We start from the raw sequence: 16,771 nt of genomic DNA on the forward strand, positions 1-16,771 counted from the left end.
TCAGATATATGAAGGCTACAGTGATTCACTTGCACTGGTTTCAGTAGAACTGCATAGATTGAAAGGCAAAAAGAAACTGGATTCAATAACTTCAGTATTGTATGTGCTTACAGAAAAAATGTTTTTTCACAGTAGTTTAATATAATGGTTAGTCATTCAAACGTACATAAACAACTTATTACATGCACTGTTCTTCAAAGAAAAATCTTGTGACCTCTTTTCTTTCTATCTTTTTTTTAAGATTTGTGATATGTATGAAAAGAAAAAAAGACCAACTTTTTCCTTTCTAAGAGGATGCCTTTAYTGTATGTTCCAATAATAAGCAAAATAAAACTCTTGGCAAAGCTGACCAGAAGAGAAATTAAAGTATATTCTGCYGTCTTCTGATCTAGCAGATCAAGCTTGTTATCCTTTGGCCTGTCAAATATCCTAATCATTATTGAGAATTTTCCTTATGAAAACACTGAAAGTGCTAAGGAGACTTTTTAAAAATGCAGGTGATTGAACACTCCACCTAAGATGGAAATCATCAAACACTCCTATCTATAACCACAGATGCAATGCTTTTCTTCGGTGCTTTTTAGTTCACAAATCTTATTTCTGAGAAGAGACACCTATAAAGCCACAAAGAAATTCCTTTATGATCACTGTGTTCTCAATAAAAGACCATGCTTTTGTAGCAGGGTGAGAGCGTGTGATTAAACAGCTTTACAAYCACAGCCAACCTTTTCTCTGGCTGTGCTATCCCTCGGTTTTGAAACCAAGGTATGATTTTGCTTGCCTCTCCCCCGTTGTCACTCCATTAGGGCAAAACACTCAAACATTGCCATAATGTTAGAACAATTAATGGAAGCAATTAATAAAAATTGATTCCTGGACTTCCATGTAATCAAAAATACTCTTTTAGTATGTTTAATACATCTATTTCTCTACACATATTCACATAMATATATAACAAATGCATGTCACACACCTTATTTAAAATTAGGTTTATAGTGGAAGAGGTATTCTACTAGAATAAACAATAAGTCTTGCTTGAATACTTGACAGATAATACCTACTAAGACAGTAAAAATTATATAGGGTTTAAAAGTAGAAGTTCACACACACAGTCAGTTCGTATCAACTTTTTGCTTATAAATAAAATTTATGAATAAACTGATGTTCTACAGTTTTTCAAAGAAGTGTCATTTAGCTGTTYCTTTATAAAGCTCACCTCCCTGACATGCTGATAAATCATGAACTTTGAGAGTTTGCAGGACATGAAAGATTTTCCTGGGTACAGAAATTGAATGACAGAGATAGCTGTGCCTTTGGTTTGTAAGTTGATCTGACATCCGTCCTAGGATTTATAGGTGACARTCCATATAGACACTGAAACCATGTTTTTTTTCTTTCCTAGTTGACACACTTTTTTTTTTAAGGACCAAATCACTAGATATTGTCTTCTTACTGTTTAAACAGTAATACCTTCTGAACCGTTCTTTCAAATAAAAATTCTGAAAGCCATAGACCTCTAAATGTAACAATGAAAAAAAAAAGAAAGAAAGAAAGAAGCACCCAAAGTTAAACACTATTATCTTTTAGCATATTACTTCATAGGTTTTTTTTATTACAAAATACAAATATGCACATGTTCTGACATTCTTGATGAAAGCCATCAGAGAAAAGTAACTAAGAAAATATTTATGTATCTGAACCTCGGAGAAAGCTGTTTCTCTGACAGTCTCTGACGTCTCTTTTTAAAGAAGCTTAGGTCAAAGATAATATGTAGTTACCAGAGATATTAAAAAATAAAAATAACCTCTTCCTGCCTGCTTCTCATCCCGATCAAAAGTTAATAAATGAATCCTGCATGAACTAACTTGTATACTTTCTGTTGGCGCAGTAAGAGAATAAAGCAGGATGCCAGATATTAATATCTCATACGGCATTAGAAGTTACACAGTAAGATGTAAAGAGCATTGAAGTGTTTCTTTTTTTTTTATTTTTTTTTTTTAACGACTTAAAGTCACAAAGAAGAAAAAAAATGAGCTTTTCATATTTAGTGACTCGAATATTCAAGTTGAGAACTTGGCGTCTTCCCATGGAAGAAGATGCAGCTCTAAAATCAAGTCCACTGGAAGAGAAAAGCAACATGCTGAAACGAGCATTTGTACACATCCTAACACACAGAGGGAAGGGGAGGGGGAAGCATCAGTCTCATTAATAAACTRTCTAAAGACACCACTAACTTGCCACTGCAGTTAATTATCATCAATATTTTAAAAGCCTACGCTCAGAACTTCCCCAGTATTGAGCACTTAGAAACATTCTCATCTTTGCAGCACTCTCAGTTTTCTTTGTAACAAAAAGATGCATACAAATTCATATCAATACTACTAATCTACACTGATAGTTTTAATATTCTTTTTTGAATAGCTCAATTTTTCCATCTGTCAATATTAATTATCTTATAAAACTTTTCTCCCTCATCAAGGCATATTTTTGCTCAGAAAATTCTGTTACTCTTTCCATTAACTGATTTGTTGTCTTTTAGGTATTAATAAGTCTGTCTTACTGTATTTTACTTTTTATTTAAATAAATACAGAAATGGTAATAATTCTTATTTTTTACATGGAAAGTGATTTTTTTTTTTTTTTAAACTGTGCAACCAAAATGAAGAGATTAAACTAGAACATACAGGAACTTCACCAGTAAATTCTGACAGTTTTTTAAAAGGATACATAATACAAAAAATTCTGAAAAAGCACAATTCACTATCAATATATTTGTTTTGTCTTGAAGGAAACAGAAGACATCTCATTCAACACTAAGCACAAATATTCTAAGAATCCATTTATGAAGCCTTTTACCCATGTAAACATTAGGAATCAAATCTTTTTCTTTATATATCCTCCTTAGATATCTTTTTAGCTCTCTTGATATATCTTAGTATATCCCATTTTCAGGGAAAGAAAGGAGACAGGAAGACAGAAAAGAAAATGTTTCTGTCCACATTTGAGCAAATCATCAGCTAACATGCAGCGTCAGTTTTTAAATTCTACACAAAGAAACTTTATAGAAAGGCAGAATTCAAACAGCAAATTTATGTCTCTGTACAGATGCTGTAACCAACTGCAAGAGTTATTCATCCGTTTCATCCAGTATTTTTGATCACTGATACAACGTGGTAAAAGAAATCTAATCTACCTGCTCTCTGCCATTTTCCCAGAATCCTCATTAGAAAACATTACCATACTCTAACTGGAAACAGGTATTAGCCATGCATTATTTTCTAAGTTTTTCTGCTGTAAAATACAAATGGAAGATGAATAGCTTGCTTTTCATTTCTCAAGCTCAGTTTCTTTTCCTAACCTTYACGCCTCTGATCCACTCTTTTCTTTCTGAAAATTGCTTATATTTACCAAGAAAAGCTTAATTCCTAAAGTCTCTCTCTACATCAAGTACTCATAATAGGCAAGCCATCTAATGAGAGCTTTTCCATCTTGTTACTGGCTTGAAAACACTTGAAAAAGGAACATTTATCCCACATGCCTGGTAAGATTTTATCTCCTTTGCTAAAACCAGACTAAGTGTCCAGATGCAAACAGTGAGTTCCCCATTCTTACAGAAGTGGGAAGCTGAGAGCAGAGAACTTCCTCACATTTATCTAAGGACCACCAAATAGCCTGAACAAATATGAGATGGGGAGGTTTGGGGGGAATGAGGTGGTTTGAGACTCTCCTTTCCAACTTCCTAGCTCTCCCCAGCTGAACGATGTGTATAGAAGCCATTTCGCTGGGTAAGACCCTCTCATCCCAAGCCCATTCTTGGCTTTTATGTTTCCCACCGAAGGCTACGAGAACAGCTTTCCAAACCTGTAGTGTGCTCTCTGGAGCATATGCAGGTCAACTCCCACAGAAAGGATTTGGAATTAAATTCATTTTAACTGTTTTTCAGTTTCTTTTTGATTTTGGAGGGTGTCGGGTTCTTTTGAGAGAGGGGCTGTTCTTCCTCGCTTATGAAATCTCTGCTCTTGTCTTTTAGGAATGTTGTTATTTTTTAACCAGACTGATATTAATTAAAAGGTCCTTATGCTCTTCTGCAAGACTAATTCTGTCAAATTTTTAATCCACTGAAATGTAGAAAGTTTTTTAAATTTCAATTTATTTTCCCCAGAAGAACAGACGCCAAGAGCTCAATTCAGTTGTCTTAAACATAGGCATCTATTGCCATTTGAGATGCACTTGGGTATCAGAGGCATTCTCACATGGCTGGCAGATGTTAATTCTGACATATCAGAGATTTCTGCCCCTTCTGGAGATCAGGTGAAGTATCTTAGAGTATCTCTAGTGGCATTAACATAACCTAACATCAAGGCGACTTCATTAAGCCTCTAACATTTCTGATTAATAACTATAAATCCAGGGACACTGCCAAACACACAAATCTGGAATCTAGTGCCATTAAGGAGGAAGCGGCATGTCCTTGGCTCAGACAGCTCTTTTCTTTTGTCTCTCAGCCACACTTTTTTTGCTTTTCATATGAAGATCCTGCCTGATTGTTGTAGCCAGAGCTCCATGCCTCGAGCAAACAGCTCCAGCGGGTGGGAGCGAGCCTGCCAAAGCCCTGYTGCCAGCGGAGCCATGTGAGCATCTTCTAGTTGTTAGTGCAGAAGCTTATGCAAACACAGAATTCAAGTCCTCAAACTCTCTTTTTGTGTGCACACTGCAAATAGTAGCCCACCTGAAATACACTAACACCAAAAGTGTTTAAAATAAAAAATCATTAGAGATTTTCAAGTATTTTCTATCAACTGATACCACCTAATAAATCCTAACAAAATATAGATACTGTTAAACTTTAATAGCTTATAGTATAATTATATACTTAGGGATCAGAGCAAAAATGTGTGTGTGTGTGTGTGTGTGTGTGTGTGCGCGCGTGTGCGTGCACGTGCATGTAAAGGGCTGTAAGTAACTTTGGTTAAAATTGCTTAAGAAAGGTGGAAGCTATCGCATTGTGTTAATGGAGAGTTTCTACACCAAACAGTGGTTATGAACAAAGAATAGCTTATACATCAGTGAAGCTACTGCTGTATTAGTCCAAAAAGTAAAAATCCTGCAGCTCTATAGGTTTTAAGTGGTTCTTACTGCAAGAGTAAACAACGAGAAAGGTCTACTTCACTGTAGATTTTAGAAAGATGTTAAAATATCGCTTTCTCTCTGTAATGTATTTGATTCTGTGGATCTTTCTTTCCACAGGAGGACTTACATCCAATAAAAAGGATATTTAGCTACATTTTAGATACATACATAGATGACACATTTTAAATGATATTTTTCTACTTAAAAAAAGACATTCTTTTAAAATTTTCACAGCTAGAGAATATGCTTTAAAAGCTAGGTGTATTTTCCTTTACACTGAAGTGGCACTAATAGCAGAAAAGCAACCCTCACTTTTTATGCAGGTAATTTTCAACACTCACAGACAAGTGACAAGTGTAACACAGACAAGGTAACATATATGTTTAGTTACCAGGAGTAAGATAAGATACTCTTCACACTCAATACATTGCATTTCTAGTTTGAATAGTCAAATATATATTTATTTCTTGCATGAATGGAAATTCTATACAGGAAACATACGCAAAGTTAACATTACATGTCGCCTGGGATTCCAGTGTCAACAACATGGAAAATTAGGAAATTAGTCTGGAATATTGCACATCAAGTATGTTTGCCAGCATCAGAACACAAAGAGGTAAATGTAATCTACTAGTTCATTTGCCAAAATACTAAAAGATTTCATTTTAAAGCAGAAATTCCAGAAAGGAAGTACTATCTCATAAAATCACCTTACTAAGAATCAACAACACATTAAGATAAGTACCCAAAAGCATGTTAAAAACAGGAATATAATTTTCAGACAACTGATTTAAAAACAGTGCTATAGGAAAAAAAGAATAAAAAACAACAACAAAGCCTAGAAATCCTTTTGAAGATATTCAAAGTAATGCTCCCAAGCAGTCACATACAAGAAAGGATAAGTTATTCTCTCTAACAATTAAGTAAGTTTACATATAAACTGGTAACACGGTTGGGTTTTTTTCTTCTTTTTCTTCACAAAGCATAAAACACATCCTTGGCATTTCCCACTCTTTTTTTTTTTTTTTTTTTTATAAAGATCAGCTTTGGAAAACTGCTTGTATTTAAAAAACAAAACCAAAGCTCTTTACTTTCATGAGCATTTATTCTAAATTCCTTTCACAAAAAAACTTGACAAATGTAAAAATAATCAAATCAATATGGCCACAGTTGATGTGGTTCCAAGGGCTCTCGTGGTGTTAATTACTATTTTTAAAGAACATCTGCATTACTCAGTGTGTGTTAGTCAAGTCTATAGGATGGGCTCTAAAACCTGGGCAGTCCAAAAAGATATGGCTATGCTGACACTGAACAGCAGCATCACTTAGGAAGTACTGCAATGGAATGGCTTTGTGGGATGTATTTTTTCTAAAACAGGATCACATTCAACATTTATTACCTCTTTTTCTCTTCAAGAGTTACTACTCATTCACAAATATGTCAGAGATTCCCACAAACAAAAAAGCTATCTCAAATAAAGCAGCGTCCAAAGTCAGTCTTTAAAATGAGCTGCTTGCGTGCAATATTCCTCACTAACACCTCTGAAGGAAAAGGGTAACTACTAAAGAAAGGAGGTATCTTGAATCTGTTGTTTACAGTTTTGAAAATAAAGTTACATTCTACCCTAAGATTACAGTAATAATGCAAAATTTATAAAATAACTCTTAAATATGACTGTCAGTTAACAATCAAATGCGTGCTTGGGACAAAGTATATATCAAAATAGTAAAGTGGATTTCAGTACTCATATAACAATCTAAAGCAACAGAAATTCAGGATACTTCTTAACTTTAAAATGTGGATTGAGCATTCAGAAAACAGTCCATACACTTATTAAAAACAAAACAAAACAAAAAAAAATCCCAGATCACACAATGCACTGGTGCGCAATTTGTTTGCAAGAAGAAAACCAGTGAAACCACTTTCATTCTCAAGGATACGCTACTGAAAGACAGAGGTGTGCATATTCATACTACTGCAAAAATGAAAACACGATTCTAGCTTACTAGTAAGGGACATCAGTGCTCTGATGGAAATGAAAGTTTGGAAGTGGTGGGAAATAAAAGATGCAGTACAAGAGCTGTCATTAAAAGAGAAGTTCAAAAGATTTCAGTTTACACACACCTATTTTCCAAGCATGGTTTAGAACAAGCAACGTCTATTTGACTGTTAAGTGGGGATTTGTCAGCTTGGTCTCCCACAAAATAGCCACAAATGTTACTTTCTACTCATTTAAAGCAAGATCTGCTCACTTTAGATTCTTCAGAGATCCTTGCCACTGTTATCCTCAACAATTGTCCCAGGTCTCAAAAATGAAATATTTAAAGATTTACTGAAAATTGCTGGAACTACTATATTACAAGAGAAAATGTAAATTCAGTTCAGGAAAAAGTTTGGCATGGAAAAATACACTGCAGGAACAAGTTAGTGCTCTGTCACACTGTAACAGACCCACCATTCATTCTGTTAGATCCATGGTCAATATTTCCATTAAAAAGCTTGTTTATCAAGAATTTATTCCTGGAGCTATTAAGCAGCTACACCTCAAAATGACTTGGCATACAGCATTTTGGGCAAGTTCAAAGAGCTTTTCTATTGGTTTAAAAGGAAAAAAGAAAAACAAAATGGTTGTGTCCCTTCACAAACACACACAGAYGGCTTTCAAAAGCATCTTTTCTGCTCTTAACCTCACAGTTTTTCCCATTTTTCCCCACAATGTGTTATCTCATCTAATCAGGTATGTTTTCTTGACACTCAGGCCATTTCCCCTTTGCTGTCTGTCATCCCACTACTCACAGTTTTATTTCTGACTGCTTCACCAAGCACCTTTGAGATACCAGGAAATAGCATTTCTCCACCCAACCTTCACCTATCAAAATTGACTGCTGATGAAGTTTAAGTGCACCACCACAAAATAAATAAATAAATAAATAAATAAATCTGAAATGACAGCAACTGTAGCCCTAATCGTGCATGGACTTCAGAAAAATAAAATAATGCATTTTTGAGGACCCTGTGGCAATAGTAGCTCAAGCCATAATAACTATTGAAACAGTCTGTAATGAGAGCTCAAACAAGGTTAAATTTTTTAGTGTGAATATCATTCTAATTGGTGGTCTTCCTCCAAGGAATGCTACGGGAATACAATGTTAAGTTTCTTCTAAAACTAAAGTGACTTCCTTCAATAAATAGAAACAAGTAAAATCATACAATCCTCAACTACTGAAACTGATCTTAACACAGAAGGTAGGCATAACTACCTCAGGCATAGCAACAATTTTATGGAGTGTAATAACGAACATAATCTTCCATTTTCACACAGATAATTACTTATTCTTTCTCCCCATTCGCTCACCATCAAGGTGACAGACATCAACAATTTTTTTCAGATTTATGCATGCTGATTTTTGAACCACAGTGCTCAGCTATAACACTTGCTAGCAATGCTTTCCAAAACTGCCAGTGCAGTGTGCATTTGACTCATCTTAATGAAACAGCATTTCACCCAAAATCAACATTTGCTGGTTACAATTACTCTATTCATAACCTAAAGAGGCATATACTACTTGGAGAAAAAAAAACAGAAAATAAATACAAATTGGACAACGTCTATTTCATAACTTTGAAAATTTGAAACCCAATCTTCCCCCACCCCTCCCAAAATCAATAAATTCCTGCATTTGTGTTGAAAAATATGTATTTCTTGTATTGTTGGCACAGGATAAAAAAGATTCTGCTTTTAATTCGAGGAGGTGGGGCAAACATATTCCTTAACACATACCTCTTGGAAAGCTAACAAGGAATGTCTTTTTTAAAGCATAGTAATCAACTGAAAGAGTAATTTGAAACTAACTACCAATCCCCATTGCTGTGCTAAGCCAACATGAAGACTTTGATTAGGTACCAAGGCATGGAAGAAGTTGACTAACGGGATCCAGTTCAAGGTAGCTTTTTTTTTTTTTTTTTTTTTAAAAGTCTTGGACTAGCACATTGGCAACACAATGAAAAGCAAAGAAGCAAACAAGTTTCAGTAAAGCTAGAGGAAAACTCAAACTCTAAAGTAAACACTCCATTATCCTTACTTAATCTGACTAGCATCTAAAAAAAACCATTATCTTTCGTCCTCTAACAAATTGTAGATATTTGTATTCTAAACCTTAGGTTTTGTTGTTGTTGTTGTTTTTAAATAGATCTACTTGGAGTTTTAACACTGTGACTTTTTTCAAGCCCTGAAGCTACACTTAAGCCACACGTTGTTCAGGGTTTGCTGCTCTGGTCCAGGCACACTGCAATATGCTTCAGAAATATCTCTTGTCTGGACAACTAAGGGACCAAGGCTGCAGGGCATAACATACTGTGCACCATACACAAGGCTGCACAACAGCTCTGTAATTAGAAGCAGACCAAGCAAACAAATAGAACCAAATTGACTGTTTTTGAACTCTATTAAGAATTGCAGGACAAGCACTAGTTTTGAATTGCAYTTATCAAAAAAAGTTCTAGATTTAAAAAAAGTGCAAGATAAAATTTAAAGCAGTAAAACAATTTGAGGGAAARGCACTGATAAATACAGCTTCAGAGGTGACCCATTTCTACATGCAAYCTTTTTGTTCCACTTCAGTTTAATCATGGCAGCCCCAATTTTATTTTGAAGAATTTTAGGTGAGCAAGCAGCTTTAGATATGAGACCAAAGGCAAATAATTACTAACCTTTCTACATTGACTGGCTTGTCAAATTTAAATAGAATATAATCCCCTGCAACTGGTGTGACAGCCCAGAAAAAATCTTCCCCTACATAGGTTTTTTCTAGCGTATGTCCTTGGTAGACTTTCAAAGACGTGGAAACCTCTGCAGGTGGATTCACATGGATTTTATGCAGTAGTGGCTTCAGGAAGTCTTTATCCTAGTTGAAAGAAAGACAAATATCAGATTGGTCAGGCAACCTATTATTCTCTTCTCCMAAGTGGCCACACTTGAAACAAATACTTGGAAACAAATAGAAAATGAATGTATTAGTCATTGTTGGATATATGAGATCTTGTGCTGATTAATAAGATGATGATTTCATTAAAGGCAGGAAGTTAGAAAAAAAATCTACTAACAGATATCTACAAAAATAAACCAAGATTAGCACTTCTTGTATTTGACGATAACCAGCTTAAATCAGATTTCATTCCAACTAGAACAATACAYAATATTCTTCAAAATGCTCAACAACAAGAAAATGCTTATTTTCTCAAGTGCTAACAAGTTTTCATCAAATTAGCCTGACATGAAAAGAAAGGAAAATTTTAGCTACTAACTGTGAGTTTCTGGATCTTCCCTGCTAGGGAGGAGTGAAGGCCAACATGCTGGAAAAGGGAAGGCCTGAAGCGTATCCGTAGGTTAGATTTCTGTCGATCACAATGTTTCTGAAGCAAATAGGAAAAAATCATGTTAGTAAATCCAACAAATGGTTGCTGAGATTTACTAAAAGTATGTACATGAACCAGGAAAAGAAACAACAAGAATTTGGATCTATTTACTCAATTTTGTCATCTTCCAGAAATCTAGCAAGATTGCTGCACACATACAAAACTGTTCAATAATGGAGAAATAGACATCTCTCTTTTTATTGCTAAAAGACTGAATAAATAGGTTCTGTGCAAAGGAGCTACCTGAAAAATGAAAGACTAAAATTTATTCCCCATGGGAAACCTTCTTTATGACTGCTATTCCAAGCAGWAGTATTCTGCATTGCCTCAGTGAAGGGGCATGAGAATGAGATTATTTTAGGTACAGAAACTAACTGGATTTTTCCTTTACTCAACTATTGCATCCACCTCCTAAATCTGGAGCAATAATAACAATTATAATGCCTCTAAAAACTGTGTCTCCAAAGCTTTACTTCAAATTAAAATTTCAGTGAGAAGCAAGACTGGTATACGCATGATACATAGTATACTAGCCTCCAACACACAAAAAAATAATTCATTATCACAGAAACATTTTAGAAGTTTCATAATGAAAACAAACTTACGGCATCTTTCTCAGGATTACAGACTTTCACCCAGAGGATATGGTCCAGTAGCCAGTCAATAGGCTTCTCTTTATAAAACATAAATATGAACTCTACAATGAGAGTGATATCTGGAGACTGGAACATTTTACCTGTGATGACATTAAGAATGACTGTTATTATTTTAGATTAAAGACAACATTGTCCTTTGAAATCAGTGAGACAAGATGTGTGTTTGTGCCAAGACGTGTTAGCAATGTACAACTCGAAATCTCAGACACTATTAAAAGGTTCATACCGTTTAGCTACAAAAAAGACACGTATTCAAATGAGAAATCGGCAATATACCCTGCTACCATTATTCAATGCAAAATACAATGCAGCTTCCCTAAAAGGAGAAATTTACTCTTTTTCTTAAATTATCTTATTTTTATCTAAAACAGAAACAGGGTATTAACAAACAGAAATTTACCTCCACATAGCTACCTTATATAGGCCAGAGGCACTCTCCTCTTGGCCTAGAGCAGCATGCTACTGTAAGCTATGCAATCAACCCTCTGTGGTTCAGGGAAGAATCTAGGCAATACGGTGATGTTACAGGATACAACAAAAAGAACCACAAAACATAGACACATCCAGCTGCAACAAATCAGAACACACTAGGTAAGCACAAGCTGGCTGTACATGCACTAGCTCATTCAGACTGAACTGACCTCTCTCCATTATACTTCCCAGCATCCTGGAAGGGTTCATCATGCAGGAAAAGCCTTTCTCTCTAATTCATAATGAGTACGGCAGTGACAACTAACAGGAGACTTTACAAACATCCTGCTCCTTGAGTCTAGGACAAATCCTCGTCTCTCTCCAGTCATATTGCCTCTAACTGAAGAGGGACRTATACACGCTACTTCTGAAATGCTGTCACCACCCTCGCCACAGCTTTCCCCCCTTGTTCTATAACACAGCCCCCCCATCTGTCATTCTGCCACTCTTTTCCCACGGCACCACCTGTGCAGCACGGCCCTGCCCTCGCGGAGTCTCGCGCAGAACGCCCTTCCTGCACCAGCTCAAAAACAGCCCTCAGGAGCGAGGCTGCTAGTGAAACACAGGTCTTCAAAGCACTGGAGCCTGCTGCACACAGCCACTCTTAGTGACGGGAAGCTGCCCAGTACACCTTCTGCTCTGTGGAGCTGATGCCCCAGCCCCTCTGAACCCTATCCCACCAGCYCCTTGCCTAGCTTCTCCCTAGCGAGGGCACCAGCAGCAGCCTGGCATCCCTGGGCCACAGCCATAGCCAAAGAACAAGCAGCAGCCCAGGCCATGTGCCTGTGGCCCTCAGGCAGCTATAGATGACAAATGCCATAAAGCGAAGGAGCCAGTAAGATGCTGTGCAAATCTGGCCAAACAGATTTCCCGCTGGCCAWCTCCAATGGGCAGTGAAAAACCATCAGGCCAAAGAGACCTAAGCAAAAACTGCCATCAACATGCACTGCCTCAAGCAGAAGACAACGTGAAAAAATTGAAGCAATGGCTCATCCTACACCATGCTCATGCACTTGGTACAGTGCGGGAGAACAGACACACACCAAGAGGACATTACTGGCAAAATTCACRGTTTCAGGTGCTGCACGCACTCACAACTTATGCTTGAAATGAAACTTCAGAATACAGAAGAGTAAGACTTAAATGTAATATCATGTTCTGTAAAACCATAGGGATTTATAAAAGGTAGAAGATTTTCTCCATATTACTTTTTTATTTATATAGATAAAAATGAGGGCCAGGATTGAGAAAAATATATATAATGGGACATTTTCTGCTATTTATTGTGTCTTGCCAAGATTTTAATCTTATTTTCTGTCCATATAAATGCTATCAATAATGAATGACTTTGACTTCACAGCATTTTGTTGGCAAGTACAACATATATATAAAACGAAAAATTTTGTTTTCTACAATTCTCTGCACTGCAGAGTTCTAGATCATTCATTCACTGTCTTCTGCARAAGCATCATATTAGCTATACTCAGTCTACACCAACAATAACTTTATATCTGCAAGAACTTATTTTAACTATAGTTGAAGTCTTTCAGTATTTTCTCTGTTTATAACACTCAATTTGCTGACATTAAAACCAGAATCTCTTCAGAGTTATTTAGTCTCAAATACATGCCTTGATCTGTTCTTCCCCAAATTCCCCAACTATGTAGATAATTTGAGCAATACTGGAATCAGAACAACTTACAAAAATCAAAACAACAGTCTTTAAGACATCAAGACACAGTAAGAGGTTAAGAGGCTGATATCAGATCACTCCATTAAAAGTTTGCAACAGCTGACATTATGACTATGGCACAGAGCAGTACAGATACTCTGGAAAACACTTCAGCTCAGAAGCAGCTGGAAGACAAATYGGTATTTCTCACAAAAGCCACTAGGACTTTCCCATGTCATTATGCCAGGGACAGTAGTGCAGATCGGAATCCAGAAGAGAGAGAGATGCTTCTCCTTCCCCAGAGCTTCTGAGGGAAACAGCCTACATCTCACCCATTATTTATTAGATACTTGACAGCACTTAGGGCTACGCTTTCAGCATCAAAAAGCAAAAGAAAGCAACTTCTGCTCTATGGTAGAGGTGACAGAATTCTACAATCCCGCTGTCAGCCTAAACACTTCATTAAACAGCTGTGTTTGCCGCTTCTTCATTTAATACTTTTTTCACCTAGAAAGCACATAGATTATACCCACGCATGAATTAAATTTTCAGCTCAGAAATCAACAGCCAAGACAAAAAACATTCTTTTCTTAGCAGAATTTGCAAGTTGATCAAGCTTTCCAAGAGCTTACAGCAAAATGAACTACATCTCTCTATCACAATTATCATAATATGAGCCTGCATCAAAATCAATAAAGGGATAGTAGAGATGAGGCAAATCTATATGAGGAAGAATCTACATAAAATTTCTGTGCAGTATATGGTTATAACACACCAATGTGTTTCAAAGGTTAGTCACTTCCATGAATACTAATTTTTCTCTCAAAACTTCAAAGCAGAGTAAGTATCTAAATTGGGAGAATCAAATTTCAGATTTTCTAAGTAGAGAAGCAACTTTAAGATGTGTAGCCATAGATAAATCCATATGAAAGTCTACTGATCATAGCATCCAATTAAAAAAAAGCAAGCAAATATGATGTAAGGAACAGGAAAGTAACCAGAAAGATGTAACAACTAAATTTAGTTACAATTATTTTCAGAACCTATAACTGAAGAAGTCAGTATACAGGCATTCTAGAAAAAAATCCTTTTAAAATACTTTAAAATAGTTCTACTCATGAGTAAGCCAAATCTTAGTATTAAAAAATATRTATCTAGTTTACCCCTTTAGCTTACACACTGTTCCCTCAGAGGCAGCACTGAGAACAGAAAGGCATGTGAAAGGTGAAATACACAGAAGTGATCTGAAATATATTTCCACGGAGCAGACAGTGCACATCCTAAACTAAGTTGATTTTATGCCTATTTTGACATCTCAGTCTTACAAAACTGCAATTTGCAAATGAGTACACTCTAGTACTCCATCTGTACTGTGCTAATTAAGTACATGTAAAATGAATGTAAATTACTTCTATCGCCCAGGAACTTTATACAGAATTTATATTCAAAGAGCAATTAGCACTGGAGCTAAAAGTCTAACCTCAACTAAGTCCACAATTAAAGTTTAAATATAATTTCTGCTTTTCAACAGTTAATCAGATTGTAGTATTCAACCAGTCTCTCCAAGCACATATCACAGAGACCCAATAGTTGGCAGTGGGTCTCCCAACAAAAGAGACAAGTATCTTTGAAGCAAAAGCTCCAGTAATTTAATGATTTAAATGCTTTTTTCTCCGTTACAGAAGGCTCCCTTTCCTGTTTCTTCCTTCCACCTCAGGCCACAAAACTGATCAGATGCACAGTAGCTGAAACAATAATTCTGCTGGTCACCCAAGGCAACCAAGCAAGTTGGTATATGGTAGCCAGGTAAGGGCTAGGAGACTTCTCTCTGCCCACCTCCTCTCATCCATCTCTCCAGCATCTCTGCAGGCCAGACTTACAGGAAAATGTACAAATTACCATTCTGTACACCAGTGCAGGATGTTAGGAGATAGTTGATGGTTCCTCTTTAACTCAGGGAGTCTCCGAGACCCCTGAAGTTAGGGAATTCTCTCCTAAGCAGCACACCTGAYGCTGAGCTGGAATCAGAGGAATGCCGCCATTCATACAAGTGCCAAGTTTTCAGTTCAGCAATCTAACTGTATATCCATTGTTTTCTAAAATTATGGATCATAGTGCTAAATAAAACCTCTCTCTGGAAAAGCAGATACAAAATACAAACAAGAGAACAACCAGAATTTGCAAGGCAAAGACAGAACTCAGCACTACGCTTCCTGTTACACATCAGGCTCTCTCCCTCTCCTGAGCTCAACTTACAAGCTATGTTTTGGAATAGTTTGTGCTGACTAAATACAGAAAGCTCCACAGTCAGCTCAGTTTTCAATTTTTCCTTGCACATCTCCAGTTTAGTGCTTTTAATTAGATCATGACAAGCCACTGCAGTAATGGAATATGCTTTCAATTTGTCAGATCCCTTTCAAACTTTCATTTCATTGTTCTTCTGTTAGTTTAGGTCCTTTCAGTAAAAACATATCAGTGTAAGAGAGAACAAATAACCATACAGTAATTTCAATGGCATTCTGGTAGTCAACCCATGACAATCCAAGGCACTGTTAGCTTCTCTCAGCRTTGTTCCCATCACTGGGAACGACAGACAGACTCAAACTATCTCCAAGGAGGAGCAGACTGTCATGACTTCTCCTTGATGGAGCAGAAAGGATAAAACAGCCAACAAGACAAATTCATGTTTGCTGATTCTGGGAAATGCTGGAATAAATGCCAACAAAGTTGTTTTAGGCTGAGTTAGATTTCATGCCTTCTTTTTACTTCACATTGACTCACATTTTAATGACATTTTAAACTATAGCTAAATTCAAAATAAATCATTCATTGCAGTTAGATTGTTAATGTTTTTATAAACAGACTTGTTTATAAAATGCCCTCATTTCCATCAGTTTGAGTTTGTCTCAATCATATACAATACAAAACAATTATTAAAAAGTTAAACAACAGAATCCCCTAAAAATCCTTGGTCTATTTCCAGTACAAAGAMGACAGCTTTGAGGTCAGATCACTATTAATCAAAGATTCTGAAGACAAAYGAATTTTTTTTCCAAAATGCTAAAATGCACATTTTCTTACCAATGAAACCCAGCTGAGAAAATTCTAGAATCATCCAATCTTCAGAAGCAAGCTGAAGCGCAAAATTTTTTATTGTGCTGAAATAATTCTGCTTGACAACAATGTCATCTTCAAGCTAGAGGAAGGTAGCAGTGATATCAACATAAATCAAAACAGTAAAGCAATAGGAAAAAGTACAGTTAAGAAAAACTGGTTTACAATATATTGTTAACACATTCCATGTATTTCTAATGTAAGCACTCTTATAAAATTTAGACAGTAAAAATAACAACTATTATAGAAGCAGAGATCACAGTTTATTTGTGGAAAACTAACACAAAATATTTTTATAACAAAAATCTACAAA

At 36.1% G+C, this 16,771-nt stretch overlaps 1 protein-coding gene across 1 annotated transcript in view; it reads right to left on the reverse strand.

Moving 5' to 3' along the window:
- MGAT4A (alpha-1,3-mannosyl-glycoprotein 4-beta-N-acetylglucosaminyltransferase A) overlaps positions 1 to 16,771 on the reverse strand; it is an 80,235-nt gene that overhangs the window by 10,938 nt on the left and 52,526 nt on the right. The window contains exons 9-12 of the mRNA XM_085321546.1: positions 16,426 to 16,540; positions 11,151 to 11,281; positions 10,435 to 10,542; positions 9,841 to 10,034 (exon numbers count right to left, since the gene is read on the reverse strand). Coding sequence (XP_085177672.1) covers positions 9,841 to 10,034; positions 10,435 to 10,542; positions 11,151 to 11,281; positions 16,426 to 16,540 — 548 coding nt within the window. The remainder of the gene's footprint in view (positions 1 to 9,840; positions 10,035 to 10,434; positions 10,543 to 11,150; positions 11,282 to 16,425; positions 16,541 to 16,771) is intronic.

The sequence above is a fragment of the Rhea americana genome, unplaced genomic scaffold (assembly GCF_003343005.1).
Source record: "Rhea americana isolate MKP2758 unplaced genomic scaffold, rheAme1 scaffold_7, whole genome shotgun sequence".
NCBI classification, from domain to species: domain Eukaryota; kingdom Metazoa; phylum Chordata; class Aves; order Rheiformes; family Rheidae; genus Rhea; species Rhea americana.